The following is a 16,800-nucleotide window of genomic DNA, read 5'->3' as shown; positions in this document are numbered from 1 at the left end:
GCGCCTCTTTCCCTGACCTTGTCAGGCTTTCTGTGGCCACTAAACAAGAAGCAAAACCCCATCTGTCCCATAACTGATAAAAAAAATCGTACCATATCACAGTCAGACCCCAGAAGGGAGGTGGATGAGAATACAGACTCTGCCAATGGTCAGAGCATCCTGGAAGACTGAAAATGCTGCTCTTCAGAGCTGTTTTTGTCACAGGCTCACAGCTCACTAAGTCTTAAGCGAGCCTGTTACTTCAGAATAATTAAATAGCTTAAAGCAACTCAAAACAGCCTCCCTCCTGCGGGCTACACTCATTTAGCCAACAATTACTGAGCACACCCCCTCCCCTGCATAAAAAAAAAAAAAAAATGCTGGGTTCTTTCACCTAAACTGTGGAATAGATGCTGCAGAAATTCCCAGGATGCCACAGGAGGCTCCCCAGGTCCCAGAGGCATCCACTAGGTAAGCACCATGTGATAGATGTGCTGATATAAACAAGCGTGGCCCCAGGAACTCCCCTTCCAGTCAGTAAATGACCTGCACACCAAGTTAGGAACTGATATAAACCACGGTACGTGACATTCCATTAGTGTATGGCAGAACATCAAAGGAGCAAGACAGATGAAACACTACAGAGTGGGCCAAAACAGCTGGACTGTGGGGGTCAGGAGGATCTTGGTAGAGGAATTAAGTTTGAGCCTGGCCTGGAATAAGTAGGATTTTATTATCCGATTTAATAAACAATGAGGTACCTTCTATGAACTAATCATGTGTAAGGTGTTTAGGAAGGACACCAAAATGTTTTGGCCCCAGTTCCTGTTCTCTGGGGACCACTGACTAGTGCAGAAAATAGGCAGGTAAAAAAATAATTAATCATGGCAATGTGGTAAGTCCTGTCAGAGAGGATTGGATATTTTACCATGGGAATCTGAAAAGGCTTATGAGAGAAGGGGTTATCTGAGCTAGCTTTCTAAAGAAGGGCAGGAATCTGCCAGAGAGCAGGAGGGGAAAGAGCATTCTTTCCAGCTAACAGCAGTGGTTAATAGAAGCTGCAAGTGCAAAGGCCTAGAGGCAAAAGAGCATAGTTCCTTCCAGGAGTAGTGGGGTGGGACCCTGGGGAGGGGTAGATAGAAGGAGATGGGGTAACGTAAGCAAAAGTTCGGAGGCTGGAGAGGAAGGAGGTTGTGCAGCAGGGATGGGCCAGAAGAGTGGGTCAGCCTCACCCCCTCGGTGTCCCCTCTGCCTGACACTGACACTTGAGGCTAAGGCAGCAAGCACCTTCTACCACCTGAAAACAAGTCCCCACAACTCAACCCAGACACCAGGGGAAGTCTCCAGCCGTCTTTTCTGCTGGTGACAGTTGCAGACAGCGGTAGCTGTCCCATGGGGGCTGAGAAGCAGAGCTAGAAGATGCTCAGGGCCCCTCTCCCGTTTGGTACAAGCTAGGCTAAGATATTGCCAATGACAGAGCTTCAGCCCCCAGTGTGGCTCACAGCTGTACCAAAGGAGAGAGACTTGGGCCACACTCCCAGCAGCTGCATCTCCTGGTAACAAAAGCCTTGGAGGGTTCCTGTGTACTGTCAAAGTGAGTCTGCAGTGAAAGCTCCTCAAGCAGGCTGCCGGCTAGAGGCACCTCCTGTGAGTATTCCAAAACTTCCTATCTGCTTGACAAATCCTTCCGGTAGCCAGTCTGGCTGCTGCGTCCCCTCTGGCTGCAGGCCTTCCACTGGTCCTGGTCCGTGAGGGCATCCAGGCCCCACCCCGCTCAGGAGGGGCAGCCAAGCTTGGCCTCCATCACTGACTGTCCTGCTTTTCTGTATTTCAGACACTGCTCAGGCTCAGTGCCGTGCTGAGGAAGCTGCTCGTTATCTTCCCCCACTTCTGCCTGGGCCGGGGCCTCATTGACCTGGCACTGAGCCAGGCTGTGACAGACGTCTATGCCCGGTTTGGTGGGTAGCAGTCACATGGCCCTGGATCCTCCAAGGCTGGGAGGGCTACAGTGGGCGTTCCTATGACAGCCCTGCAGCCTGGGCTGGGGCTGGGGGCACCTGGTTGGTCTGGGATTTTCCGGACACTAGAAGGAATCAGAGTGCCTCTGTTTCCATGGCTAAGGAGACTAGGAGGGGTCAAGGGCAGTTCCTACTCTTCCCTACTCTCACTTGAGGAGCCGGTATGAGACCTGGGTTTGGCTCTGACTTAATCCCTTGCATAAGGCCTAGTCTAGCTGAGCCTAGTGTTGTAACTAGGTCTTTGGGGACAGCTGGGGCAGTTAAGTGGACTTAATTCCTGTCGATTTCTGGTGGTCTCCATCCCCAGGTGAGGAGCACTCTTCAAATCTGTTCCAGTGGGACCTGATTGGGAAGAACCTGGTTGCCATGGCAATAGAAGGGTTGGTGTACTTCCTCCTGACCCTCCTCATCCAGTACCAATTCTTCTTCAGCCTATGGTACGCTCGCGCCGCGCCCTGAGGGTACCAAGGCCAGCTCTTTGTGCCTGTCAGTCAGGGAACTTGATTTCACATCCAAGTGGTCATCTCTTTCCTCATGAGCCCCACTCCATAAAGTTTTTTATGCTCTTGAAGCCTGGTTTGTTCTGAATAATACAAGGAGAGGTACATTAATATAGGCACATTAGAATTTGTGCATATTTAAAGTTTAAAAGTTTAAAGTGTTTAAAATACAATGCTCTTAATTTCAATCACTGATATTTAATCCCATTCATTTAAGAAACAGATAGTCATATTAAATTGGATCATAGCATTGCAAATGAGAATGATTCATTGGTATCCAAAGTACGAGGAAATAGATTTATGCATTCATGAGAAAATAGACAAAGCGGGCCCCTACGCTAGTTAGAGAGTTGAGAATGGGGACAGGGCAGGGAAGGAAGGGAGTAATATGGGGGTGACATTTGGGGTGAAGGCAGCCAGGTGCAGTGTGGAGCGGGTGGGCCAGTGATTGTGCCCCCCTGGTTGGGGAAGAAGGGGATTCCCGCCAGCCCTGACCCACCCCAGCTGTGCCGTTCTTCGCATGCTCTTGCCTGAGGCCCTGCATCATTCTGAAGTGGGTGCTCAACTTTCCAGAGGGCAGCCCCCTCTGCAACCTAGGCTGACATTTACTGGGCTCAGCCCAGAGGCCCAGATTGCAAATCATGGGGCACTCAGAAGAAGCTTTCCCCGACAGTGTTTGTCTCTTATCCTCTCATCCTCTCAGGCTGAATGTGCTCACATGTAAATAAAGATTCAGAGGACTTGTCTTGAGGTTTTGATCCACAGGGAATTGAATTGTTGGAAAGAGACTGAATGAGATAATGGGTGTCAACACACTTAGAATAAAATAACATGGCCAGTACGTGGTTCTAGTGTGGGAAAGACAGCGTGAGGAGTCGCTGTCCACGGAAGCCTCAGCCCTTACAGGACCCCTGCAGCTTTGGCCACATCTTAGGGGGCCTGGGGCGGGAGAGGGGGAGGAGTTATTTACTGAAACAGACTCATTAGCTTCAGACTCTGGTGTCAGCACCATTGAGCGTGTCCTGCCACATTAGGCCGGAAGGAAGACCAGAGAAGTATTCCACAGTCTCTGGCTTCAAGAAGACAGCCATGCCCATACTGGGAAGCAACCAGGAAAAGAGAGGAAGGAGAGGGAGGAAGAAGAGGTGCTCTTGGAAGAGGACATGCCTGCCTGTGGGGAGTTCAGGGTGTCCGTGAAAGGAGAGGGTGAGGGGGATGAGAGATGGGCCTGGAGAGGAGGGCAGAGCCAGGTGGTGAAATGCCCCCCACCTTGGTGAGGACCTAGAATTTAAGGCTGAGGGCAGCAGAAAGCTGTTGGGGTGTTTTGCTCAGGCGAATGACATGATCTGCCAGGGTTAGAAGGAGAGAGACCAGACAGGAGGCCGCTTTGGCACCCAGGCGTGAGACAGTGGTAACCTGAAAAGGAATGGGGGCATTAGGAGATGGAGTAAAAGAAGTTGATTGGATAAATAGTAGGGAGTCCGTTAGACAGTACTTAGTAATGAACTGGATATGGCCAGGGAGGAAGGAAGGAAAGCGTGGAGGTCAGGGTGTTCAGGGAGGGTTTCAGAGAAGACGCTGGGCTTTTAAGGGCGAGGAGGATTCTGCTCCGCAGGGCAGGAGAATGAGAACACTGAGCCACTGGCGGTGCCTGCGGGGGCTCGAGCTGGGAAAGGCTAGCATGGGCTGGGGACCATGGGTAGATCAAACGGTTGGCGGAGGAGTTAGTCCAAGAGATAAATGGGAGAGCGGGTGGGAAGAGTAGGTGGAGCCTGACTGCAGGGCTCTGGGATTTCAGCTGAGGAGTTAGGGCTTTAACGTACAGCTGATGGAGAACTACGGTTGGGGGCATGAGATAACCTGATGGACTAAAAGAAGTGGGAGGCTTGGGCACTAGTAACTATCATTTGCTGAGTGCTTGCCATAGACGAAGGGTTTTTTTCATGATAACAGCTCTCAGGTTAGGAGTCTTGACTCTGTGCCAGACACTGTGCCAAGTGCGTCTCCACCACAATCCCATGAGGCACATGATCTTACCAGCCCCTCCCTATCTTATGGTTGAAGGAGGTGAGGTTTGGAGAGGTTCGGTGACATGCCCAGAGTCACACATGGGAAGGCCAGGACTGGAGCCCAGGGCAGACTCTGGACTCGAGCACTTGCCCTCTCTGCCTAATGCCTAACGCCTCTCCTGTGGGGAGTCCTTTTGAGAGTTCAAGCCTGCGGGGGTGAAAGGCCAGGCCGGGGCAGAAGCCAGGGAGTGGGAAGAATGTCAGAGGAAAAGAACAGTGCCAAGGATGCTGTACACCAGCTCACTCTGTCCTCTTTTCTTCATCTAGGACTGCCGAGCCTGCTAAGGAGCCTATCATAGATGAAGATGATGATGTGGCTGAAGAAAGACAAAGAATTATTAGTGGAGGAAATAAAACTGATATCTTAAGGCTAAATGAACTAACCAAGGTAAGGGAATAGTTGCCGGCGTGTTAGTTTGGAGGTGCCAGTTGGACCAGAGATGGTGGCACCATGTTGTAATTTGCCTTCTGTAAAATAAGCAATACGCTTATCCAAGCAATTCCTTTCCCTAATTTTATGTGAGGTTATAAAACCTCTGTGTTATAACTTGTCTTCCAAGAACACTCAACGCACTTGCCCTAGTATTCATCTTGGGCACGGACACAGGGCCTCAGTGACAGCCACTGCAGGTGAGCCCCGCTAATCTTCCTCCATTCCATTTCCACACAGGGGGTCAGCTTCGAGACTCAGTGCTCACAGCACCTCTCTACACATTCGTGTCAAAATGTAACCTTCGCCTAAAGCATCCTTTGCTCTCTTACCCTCCCTACTTAACTCGCTCTCAGTCCTCAGTTCACTTTCTCTGGATCTTACAGATTTATTCAGGCAGCTCCAGCCCAGCGGTGGACAGGCTGTGTGTGGGAGTCCGCCCCGGAGAGGTGGGTACTCTGCAGGCCGCATGTGAAAGGGCCTCAGAAAATCAGCTCCTATGCATGTCTCTGGTCTCCTCTCAAGCAGAGCTGGCCAATAGACATAAAACATGTGCCACCGTAGGTCAGGTCATTCTGATTTTCTAGTAGCCACAGGAAAAAAGTAAAAGCAGGTGAAATTAATCTTAATCATTAATTTTATACAATATATCTGAAATAGTATCACTTCAACATGTAATTCGTATAAAACATTATGAGATATTTTACATTCTTTTTTGTTATTGTTCTAAGTCTTCAAAATCTAGTATGTGTTGGTACAGCCACCATGGAGAACAGTATGGAGGTTCCTTAAAAAACTACAAATAGAACTACCATATGACCCAGCAATCCCACTACTGGGCATATACCCTGAGAAAACCATAATTCAAAAAGAGTCACGTACCAAAATGTTCATTGCAGCTCTATTTACAATAGCCCGGAGATGGAAACAACCTAAGTGTCCATCATCGGATGAATGGATAAAGAAGATGTGGCACATATGTACAATGGAATATTACTCAGCCATAAAAAGAAACGAAATTGAGCTATTTGTAATGAGGTGGATAGACCTAGAGTCTGTCATACAGAGTGAAGTAAGTCAGAAAGAGAAAGACAAATACCGTATGCTAACACATATATATGGAATGTAAGAAAAAAAATGTCATGAAGAACCTAGGGGTAAGACAGGAATAAAGACGCAGACCTACTAGAGAGTGGACTTGAGGATATGGGGAGGGGGAAGGGTAAGCTGTGACAAAGCGAGAGAGAGGCATGGACATATATACACTACCAAACATAAGGTAGGTAGCTAGTGGGAAGCAGCCGCATAGCACAGAGAGATCAGCTCGGTGCTTTGTGACCGCCTGGAGGGGTGGGATAGGGAGGGTGGGAGGGAGGGAGACATGAGGGAAGAGATATGGGAACATATGTATATGTATAACTGATTCACTTTGTTATAAAGCAGAAACTAACAACAACAACAACAAAATCTAGTGTGTGTTTTACCTTATAGCACACGTAGATACATTTCAAGTGCTCAGTAGCCACTGTCAAGGAGGAAAAATTCTCCTTCGTACTACCCTCTTAGGTTCTGGGGCTGGGGCTCTGTCAACTGGCCTGACCAAAGACCGGTTAGCAAGAGAAAAACAAAGAGAAGTTTGTTACCATGTGTACCGTACATACACATGGGAGAGGACTACCCCAAAGGGGTGGTTAGAACTTGGGCTTATATAGCATCTTAGCAAAGGAACAATGCATTTTTAGGGAAGTTGCAAGACAAAGGAAAGGGACTTATAGTTTCTAGGGTGGCAAATTGTAGGAAGGCAAGTATATGGGTAACTAATGGTAGATTGAAGGCTAGTTAGTAAAGTTTGTTATGTAGATTCCTCTGGTTTCATCTCCAAGCTGGTAAGAGTCTAAAGTTGTCTCCAGTGATTAATTTTTCTCCATCTTGGTAGAGAGGCAAGGGAAACACCTTGTAAATTTATGTCCTGCTTTGAAGCAAATAGGGGGGAGGGCAGAGAGCTTTTCTTATATCTGCTTCTTCTCATTTGCCTTTGGCTCAAAAGCATCCTTATGCCAAAGTGGCACATTCTGCTGCCTTACACCGTACATGGCTAGTGACCTCCACAAAGGCAGCACAGGCCTAAAATGCCTCCCCCCACCCCACACACTTGCCCCAGGGCCTGACACTCCAGACCTTCCTGGGCTCTAGGGTGAGGCCAGTTCTGTGTGTTCTCCCTCAGTGCTTTGGCCTCCTGGGAGTGAATGGAGCTGGCAAAACAACCACATTCAAGATGCTCACTGGGGACAGCACGGTGACGTCAGGTGATGCCACTGTCGCAGGCAAGAGGTGAGTGTCCTGCTCATCCTTTCTCGGGGTGTCTCTCCCAGGTCCTAAGCCATGTCCTTGTCCCACCATAGGAAGGGTAAGCATTGACCCTGTATCTGAGGGTAACTCTGAGAGTCTGAAAGATATGTGCAGAAGGGTGGACCTCCCAGAGGACATGGTCCAAAAAGTCTAAGACATAGACTCTCTGGAAAATTTAATTGAATTGTGATTGTTAAGAGATTCCTCTGTTAGCGTGAATTCTAGGAAAGCTCTGAGAAGCACCAAATCAGTGGTTCTTAGTCTTTTGTGGTTCATAAACATCTCACCCTTTGATCACGCACCTTCTTCCTATAAAAATACACCAGTGTTTCCCATTACCTCTCTTCCTACGTTCTTTGCATTTTGGGGAATTTACTGAGCCCTGAAGCACATTTATGACCCTGCAGGAACTCCTGGACCCCAGGTTAAGAACCTCTGTGATGACACATCCTTTCTCTGGGTTGAGTTTCTAGATGGGGGTTGGTTTGGGGCCCTCAGAGGCCTTATTCTGCATTGGCTATTTCTGTGTCAACACTTGGCTTTGCAGGCCAAGGTTCCCCTATAAAGGGAAAACTGGCATGTGCCCTTGGATTCTGGGAGGGTGCCTGCTGCTCTCTGAAATAAGGAGGATGGAAACAGACTGGTCATCCACAGGACAGTACAGAGAACATGAGCCTGCACTTGTCTGCCTCTTTCCAGGCTGCCCTTTGAACAGCAGAGCTCACACACATTAGATGTGCCCAGAGAAACTCTCTGCCCTCGTTGGTGGGTGGAGTTAGGCACTGCTGATATCTAATCAACGTCTGCTTGACTAGGGAAAGCCATCCTCAATATGGCCCAATGCTCCCTGGGTGGGGAGAGTGCTAAGCATTCTTCACTGGCTCAAATAGGATGAATTTGGTTCCCCAGCCATCCCTGTTGGGTCTAGAGCAAAGGGAATGGCAGAGGTGGAGCCATGGCTGGGTCTATCTCATCTTCAGATCTAGCTTAGCCAAGCAAATGACTTCATGATGGTAACAAAGGGGAAAGGGCAGGGAGTGGAGGTGGGGGGACAATAGGTTTTACCATGAGACATCAAGTTATAGTCCAAGTGAGACACAGATGCCCAGAAGGTAAAACCAAGACAGAAGCTAGAAAGAACGTATAGGTTTAAGACACAGGATTCAGGTTCTTCAGGGGAGTAGCTCCTGTGAATTTGGTGAAGTACACTCCTTGCTTCTCTGGGTGCTTTTAATGGGCCCACCAGCCACACCTAAGTAGTTTATGTCATAGTGGGGAACTACAAGGCCCATCCTGTTGCATACTGTTGCATCCATCCTTTATTCACAGACCCTAAGCTATAAGAGAAGGGGGAAGGAAATTAGATCAGTCTATGGACAGTTTATTTTTTCATCTAGGCAATATATTTTCTAGCGGGAGAGAATATATTGGTCAAAGGGAGTTGATAGACTCAGTTCATTTCATTTCTTCTTCTCTTCTGCCAGCCTCTTGCTCTAGGTGGTGATCTGATTGGTTCCTCTTTCACTGACTGTATCTCTGCCACTAAACACAAATGGAGAAATTTACTTCCATTGGAAAGCACACGTCTTCTCTAGCGACTTTCCAAATGTTTGAAAGGGATCAAAAACCACTAGTCATTTTCTTAAATTTGATCGTCCCTTTGTTTTTAAGAGGTGAACCAATCCAAAAGCATAGCTGTCTTTGGGTAGCAGGTATTCAGTTTATCCTAGACAGGGAAACGGGAGAATCTGATTGGATTCAAAGCTCAGAACTCCTGGAGTTTGTCAGTTTCTAACCAAACCGCCCCTGCTCTGATTGCTAAATGTCGTGCACATTTCTAAAGCAAAATGGGAGAAGAGAAGAGGCAGCTTTCTTATCTTATTGGCAGAAACTCCTCCAGCCCTAGATCTCTGGTCACCTACTTTGCGAAGGAAACCTGCTAACTGCTTTTTCTTCTTGCAGTATTTTAACCAATATTTCTGACGTCCATCAAAGTATGGGCTACTGTCCTCAGTTTGATGCAATCGATGACCAGCTTACAGGGCGAGAACATCTTTACCTTTATGCCCGGCTTCGAGGTGTACCAGCAGAGAAAATCAAGAGGGTAAATAAACATGGTTTGTTATGGCTACTCGAGAACCTGTTTTATGAGAATGCATTTATTTAGAGATGGGAAAGCTGGAGCACGCTATCCATTTATTCATTCAACAAATGCTCAACTGAGTGTCTGCTACGTGTCAAGTACTGTTCTGGAAAACAAAGGTATAGCAGTGAACAAAACAGATTAAAAAACAGTCCTGCCCTAATATCTAACAAAACGATATACACATTTACCCTTTGATCCGGTACAAAATGCATATGCACAAGGTTATTCACTGCATTTTACTCATAAAATATGGGAAATTAGCTAAATGTTCAGACATAGGAAGTTGGCTGAATAATTTGTGATAAATACATACAATAAGGTCTTATGCAGCTGTAAAAAAGAAAATCTCTGTGAACTGATATGGAGTTCTTTCTAGGAGATACAGTTAAGTGAAAAAAAGCAAAGTGCAAAAGAGCACATGTAGAATGCTGATTTTTAGTGTAAGAAAGTAGGAAAAATAAGAAAACGTAAATATGTCTGCTTACCTTTACAAATAGAAATATAGGAAGGATAAGCTGGAAGACAATAAATGTAGTGGTCAGCAAGAGGGAAATGGGAGAGAATAACACTTCTCTCAGGGTATTTTTTTGTGTAGTTTAAACTTTTAGAAGCATGTTAATGTTCCACATATTCAAAAAAATAAAACTAAATCAGTAAGAATGAAAAAGAGGTAAAAATGGAAAGAAAATCCTAACACTGAAAGCAAACTAAAACAAATTAACCCAATTTTATTTCAAATGAATGTCATAATCACACAGGAGGGGAGGAAAAGAACTAATGCAAATAACTGATGATACAATATTTGACAGTATATCCTCAGTCTTGGGCAGTTGGAGCAGAAAGAAAGAGCTACAAGCAAATTATGAGCTCTTTTTAGTTGATTTGTTTCTTATAGTGGCATGGGCAAAGCAATTCTGAAACAATTTTACATGTTTTGTAGGACTAAGTAAATGAATAAATGTGTTTATGTTGTTTGGAGCCAGAGTTCCCAATGTGGAAGAAGAGACATACAAATATGAAAAGGGGGAAAGTAAGAAAGAATCCTGTAAGGATGGATTGGAATTGGAGCTATTACTGTGAACTCATGAAATAGTTGTGAGCTTATGTTTGTGCATGCATGCCGTATGTGCTCATGTATATTGTACATATGTGTACATAGGTATGTGCATGTGTGTGCATGTTTGTGTGTACATATATCTGTCCTCTGAAAAGGCCAAGAAGCAAAAATACCCCAGTAAAAATGAGTATATCTAAGTGTCCAGATTTTGATCTCTAATACCATTCCCCACTGAAAGGAATTATGACTCTTCAGACAACTGACAAATTCCAGGGCTGAGACACCATAGGTAAAATGAGCCTGGAACATCTTATTATGTCAGAAAGTAAAGAGTGCTTTAAAAAAAAAAATGATAGAGGCATGTCGTAAGTGCACAGGAGCCATCTTGAAGGGGCTCCCAATGGCCAAATGTGGGACTATTTAAGCATCAACATAATTAAATACCATGACAATTATAAAACATTGGAGGAAAAGTAGGGATTTATAACTCCATATTGTTAAGTAGATAAGTAAATAATCAGGAGAGAAGGGATGGTTCTTGCCTACAGTCAAATGCTGAGAGCCAGCTAGTTAGTGTGCAGGAAGTTGCAGAGCGCAAAAATCATTTTGCAAGGATCAGAGTAAAGACTGGGTTGTGACAAGATTTGTGGTTGCTGAGTCTAGGGGAAATTTTTTATGAAAAGCAAGATATTTTTATGGCTTAAAAGTATCTCCCACAGATTGCTTATTGGTTGTGAGGGGGAAGCCTGATAATCTTACAGTGGAGAAATTAGACAACACTTTAACTGGGTACTCAAAACCACCATCACCACTGAGGGTCAGATGGACATCCCATACCCCTAGATGTGATATCCTGAGAAGGACACAACTTCACCTACAGAATATTCTGATTGGGATGCATAACCTGAACCTTATCATGAGAAAACATTTGACAAGATCTAGAGAAACATTCTATTAAAAAAAAAAAAAAATATATATATATATATATATATATACATATATATATATATATATGGGTTGTATTCTTAAAAATTATCAAAGTCATAAAAGACATGGAATGGCAGAGAAAGCCTATGGAGATGTTCCTGATCACAGGAGGCTAAGTAGACACAGTGACTGAATAATGTACACTACACTGCAGCCTGTACTGGAGAGAAAAGAGCACTGGAAAGGACATTACTGAGTGAATTGGAAAAATCAGACTGGGAAGGGTAATAATCTAGATAAAAGTATCATGACAATATTAAATTTACTGACAATCATAACTGTACTGTGGTTATGTAAGGGGATGTCCCTATACTTAGGAAATAGACACTGAAGTATTTAGGAATGAAGGGCCAAGTATAACTGACCCTCAGATGAGTCTGAAAACATTGTGTGTGTGTGTGTGTGTTTGTGTGTGTGTGTGTTTGTGTGTGTGTGTGTGGGTATTTTTGTGTGTGTAAGAGAAGGAGAGAGAAAAATAGACTGAGAGTCTGTGAGTGTTCTTTGCATTATTCTTACACAATTCTGTCAGTTGGGGACTATTCCAAATAAAAAGTAAAAACTGGAGCTTATATTCTAGTGGGAGGGACAGACACTAAAAAGATAAACAAGTAAAATACACAATACACTTGAGAGTAAAAAGTCCGTAGGGGAAAAATAAAGCAGGGAAGAAGTGTGGGGTATGCACTTTCAGGTAGGGTGGCCCAGGGACAGCTTCACAGAGGAGGTGACTTCTGGGTGAAGACCTGAGTGAACCATGTGGATATCTGGGGAAGAACATTCCAGGTAGAGGTGCAAAAGGCAGAGGCATGGTGGGCCTGTCTCCACGAGACCTCCCTAGCTTTCCTTCCGTGCACATGCACGTGCACACACGCGCACACACGCGCACACAGTATTCTCTATCGTAGTTTACTGTTGAGTTCCCTCAAAGCGCTGTTACAATCTCATTATTCTGTGTATTTTGGTTGTCTTGTCACCACCCCCTTCCATCTGTGAGTACAGCAGCAGTGGCCATGTTCACCATTATTCTTTAGCACCCTTCTATGCCTGGTTCATAGAAGGTGCTCAGTGAGTATATATTAGATGCACACACAAGACTTGAAGTGTGACCATGATGAGGGGTGGTATCAACAGGTCTGGGACCCACCATCTTCTTAAACAGACCCTAGGACTCTTCCTCTTCTACTCCTAGCCATAGTCCAGGACACTGGGTGAGAAGCACTGTCCAACTCTTGTAAAGGTGAAGGCCATTTCTCAGGGGGCTACACCCAACGGGTGTGGAGCAGACCAAACCACACGGAGATCTAAGGCCCACAGTGGAAAGGAGACATCTGGCCCTTGAAGGCCACGAGCCACCCCCTGAGCCAGCAGGTGGTCCTTTTTCAGCCTAGCTGGGTCTGTCATCCTGAAGGTATGCGATCTGGGAGCCCAAGACTTTGAGTTGGTGGAGGTTTGGGGTGTTTGCTTGTTTATCCCAAATGGGGTTTCTTTCTCTTCCCTAGGTGACAAACTGGAGTATTCAGAGCCTGGGCCTGTCTCTCTACGCAGACCGCCTGGCCGGCACCTACAGTGCAGGCAATAAGCGGAAACTCTCCACAGCCATTGCACTGATAGGCTGCCCACTGCTGGTGCTACTGGTGAGCCCCACCGGGACCACCAAAGGGCTTGCAAGAGCTGAGTGCTGCATCTCTGTTGTTGGGTCAGCAGATTTAGAAAACGCAGCGGGCTGTTTTTGTCTGGGTTGTTGCCTATTCTGCTCGTTTTGAGCATATCAGCCCAGTGTTCGGTTCACAGCTCTTGCGGGGAGGTAGAGTCACAGCACATTCTTACTGTGAGTTCCTGGGAAGCCTCTTGGGGGCTGCAGGCTCTAGCAGGGAAGTTCAGCCCCTCTGCAGAATGTCAGGGACTGGTCAAAAATTGTACTGCCTGACGAGGCCTGTCTGGGGTCCTAACTGGACAGGCGCACTGGCCTGGAGCAACAGCTCATGTGGTTCTCACCAAAGCTGGACCAGGCCTGAGGCCCCCATACCCATGTAGTCTGGGGTTTATGAAGGCATGGATCACAGGCCTTGGAGGGACCCTGAAAATCACCTGAGCTATGTTCCTGCCTCCTTGCAAACATATACAGAGAATTTTTTCCTTTTTTTAAGATAACTCTATCATTGCCTTAATCAACCTTAACCCAGTCACGGGCTGAAACGGGTCTAGAGGTGTGCATGATGTTTCTTCACGGTCCTGATGCACCTCCCGCCTTCCATGCCCTGTGCTGGCTTCCCCGGGTCTTGCCCCACGGGGGAGTGAATTTGTGTTTTGTCTGCCAGAGAGCAGAGCTTCTCAGAGGGAGTCAGCCAAGGAGGGTGCCGGAACCAGCCCCCTGTCCTCTCTCTCTCCCCACAGGATGAACCCACCACAGGCATGGACCCCCAGGCACGCCGCATGCTGTGGAACACCATCATGAGCATCATCAGAGAAGGGAGAGCTGTGGTCCTCACTTCCCACAGGCAAGAGATTCCCAGGGACTGGGGAGGAGCAGGCGGGCAATGGAGTCCAGTCCTCCCAGTCCTCACCTGCTCTCCCCCGCCCCCAGCATGGAAGAGTGCGAGGCCCTGTGTACCCGGCTTGCCATCATGGCGAAGGGCACCTTTCAGTGTCTGGGCACCATTCAGCACCTCAAGTACAAGTAAGGATATGGTGGGGATTGCCTTTATTACCTTCTGGGAAAAAAGGGGCAGTCAACCAGGCCCTGTGCTCTCTACTAACATGTGGGGGAGTCCTGCTGCCCCCTCATCCCACGGGCAGAGGTGTCTGGCCCTCATTCTGCAGCAGTAGATGGAGAAAGCTGTTGTGCTGAATGTAACTCCTCTCTGTTGAGCTAACTGCCTATGGCTGAAGGCTCACCGAGTCTCCAGATGGGGAGTCTGATCGGGGCAAATGCAGAGCCCAGTTGGGATGAGGGAGGGTCACTACCACTGCCTAATTATCCCACCACTTAGCCCAACAGTTCCAGAATCCATGACCCATTTAATAAGAGTCCACAACCATGGTAGGAATGATTCAGAGACCAAATGGCCTGAGCAATCAGTCTTCCTTTCTGCCATGTCATATGCTTTTGAATTTGAGAAATGACCATGTATTATATGACAAACCGGCAATGCCAGTAATCTTCAGCAGGTTTATCCCGCCCCTGTAAATTGTAGACTGCTGTAAATAATGTGTTATTAATGACAGTTTGTACGCCAAAGCCGACAATCACTTAAAATAAGATTTTATTAAGAATGTCATGCTCCTTTGCCTTCTGATATGCTTTATAAACTATGAAGGGTGGACTTACAGTTATCACTCATTTATCAGAGATAAATGAGATCCCAGGACAGAAAAGTCACCATGCCCATTGGTGAAAGGAAGAGAACCTAACTCACCTCATCTACACCGAGACGCTTCATCTCCATGTATCCAGGAGAGTGTCTTGCACGATACACATCATGCTTCATACACATCATACAGATAAGTGGTTGAGAGGAAGGTCTAGTAGATTAGCTGCATTTGGGCATTTGACCCATGATATCTTGAGCAACTACAGCTTGCACAGTACACAGATATCTAGGGGGACTTCAGCATGTGAGGTCACCAGACCCACGTCAGCAACTTACAGTGGCCACCTGCTGGAGACATGGTTGCTCCCTACTCCTTTCCCTCTCAGTCCTCAATATCCCCATGGGAGAGCACGTGAGAGGGAATGTTCCCATGCGGAGGATGGTCAGTTTTCCGGGGCTGAAAGGTAAAGGCATTTTATTGTAAAGGGGAACAATCCTGGATCATGGAGAGAGCACTGAAGTAAGTATACCTTGGTGTAAGTGTGAAGGGAAGCCAGCTCGCCATGCATTCACTCTGGTGGACCTTTCTTTATCCACAGGTGGGTGACCTGGTGAGGGGAGGAGGGAAGCACCGATGGCCCTGGCCCTGGCAGCTCCATTTGTTCTGGAAGCTTCCCCAGGGAAGAGCTGCCTTCCCAAACTTTGCTCCCACCAGGCCAGTCTCTTAAAGGGCTGGGCAGTCTTTCCACCACCGAGTAAGCACTGGGCAGCCTGTGATCTCAGCACAGGGCTCAGACAGACCACCCTTGACCTCAGCAAGTATGTTAAAGGGCAAGGAGCAGGGAACACCCATGTCTCCAAGAGGTGGACACAGGAAGCTGTGACACAGGTCTGGAGACCCACTTCACCACACAAGGCATTTAGACCTCGAAAAAGTATCAAACCACTTCTCCAGGAACCATCATGGCCCTTTTAATCCTAGTTTTAAACATGTACACTAGGTCTATAGTACATGCCTTTAATCCCCAGTATTTTTGATGAGTCTAGTCCTCATTTCAGGATTTCCTTAGACTCAGCTGCTAACAGGCCTGTACCACTCTGCCATGTGCTTCCCTCAGGTTTGGAGATGGCTACATCGTCACAATGAAAATCAAATCCCCGAAGGACGACTTGCTTCCCGACCTGGGTCCTGTGGAGCAGTTCTTCCAGGGCAACTTCCCAGGCAGCGTGCAGAGGGAGAGGCACTACAACATGCTGCAGTTCCAGGTCTCCTCCTCCTCCCTGGCCAGGATCTTCCGGCTGCTCGTCTCCCACAAGGACAGGCTGCTCATCGAGGAGTACTCAGTCACGCAGACCACGCTGGACCAGGCAAGGCCGAGAGGGCGCCACATGCAGAGCGGGGCCGGGCAAGGGCTGGGCTGGAATCCACACAAGAGCGAGGCAGGACATGCCCAAGTGCCAACACTCTAGGCCCTCTGTCCATTAGGGCAAAACTTGGAATATCAGAAATCTTTTTTTTTTTTTTTTTTTTTGGGGTACGCGGGCCTCTCACTGCCGTGGTCTCCACCGCCGCGGAGCACAGGCTCCGGACGCTCAGGCCCAGCGGCCATGGCCCACGGGCCCAGCCGGTCCGCGGCACGTGGGATCCTCCCAGACCGGGGCACGAACCCGCGTCCCCCGCATCGGCAGGCGGACTCCCAACCACCGCGCCACCAGGGAAGCCCCTTCACGGACCTTTTTACAGCATCCTTCCCAACAGCTCTAGGACATTATTTCTCCTTCCTGGTTTGTAGTGGTGGCCATTTTTTTTCTTTTCAAATCAACTTTACTAATGCTTAATTTAAATACAATAGAAAGCACCCACTTAAAGTGCACAGTTCAGTGAGTTTTGATAAATGTGTGCCATGTGTCGGGTTTTTTAACGTGATCGCTTTTTATTGTAAAAAAAATACAT

General features: G+C 47.2%; 1 protein-coding gene across 1 annotated transcript in view; it reads left to right on the top strand.

Annotated features, from left to right (window-relative positions):
• ABCA4 (ATP binding cassette subfamily A member 4) overlaps positions 1 to 16,800 on the top strand; it is a 130,898-nt gene that overhangs the window by 111,338 nt on the left and 2,760 nt on the right. The window contains 10 exon segments of the mRNA XM_007468108.1: positions 1,814 to 1,937; positions 2,305 to 2,434; positions 4,834 to 4,954; positions 5,383 to 5,445; positions 7,221 to 7,327; positions 9,308 to 9,449; positions 13,035 to 13,169; positions 13,930 to 14,033; positions 14,120 to 14,212; positions 15,965 to 16,214. Coding sequence (XP_007468170.1) covers positions 1,814 to 1,937; positions 2,305 to 2,434; positions 4,834 to 4,954; positions 5,383 to 5,445; positions 7,221 to 7,327; positions 9,308 to 9,449; positions 13,035 to 13,169; positions 13,930 to 14,033; positions 14,120 to 14,212; positions 15,965 to 16,214 — 1,269 coding nt within the window.

The sequence above is a fragment of the Lipotes vexillifer genome, unplaced genomic scaffold, assembly GCF_000442215.2.
Source record: "Lipotes vexillifer unplaced genomic scaffold, Lipotes_vexillifer_v1.1 scaffold905, whole genome shotgun sequence".
NCBI lineage: Eukaryota > Metazoa > Chordata > Mammalia > Artiodactyla > Lipotidae > Lipotes > Lipotes vexillifer.
The sequence above is the reverse complement of the archived record's forward strand: the minus strand, read 5'-3'. Positions and strand labels throughout refer to the sequence as shown.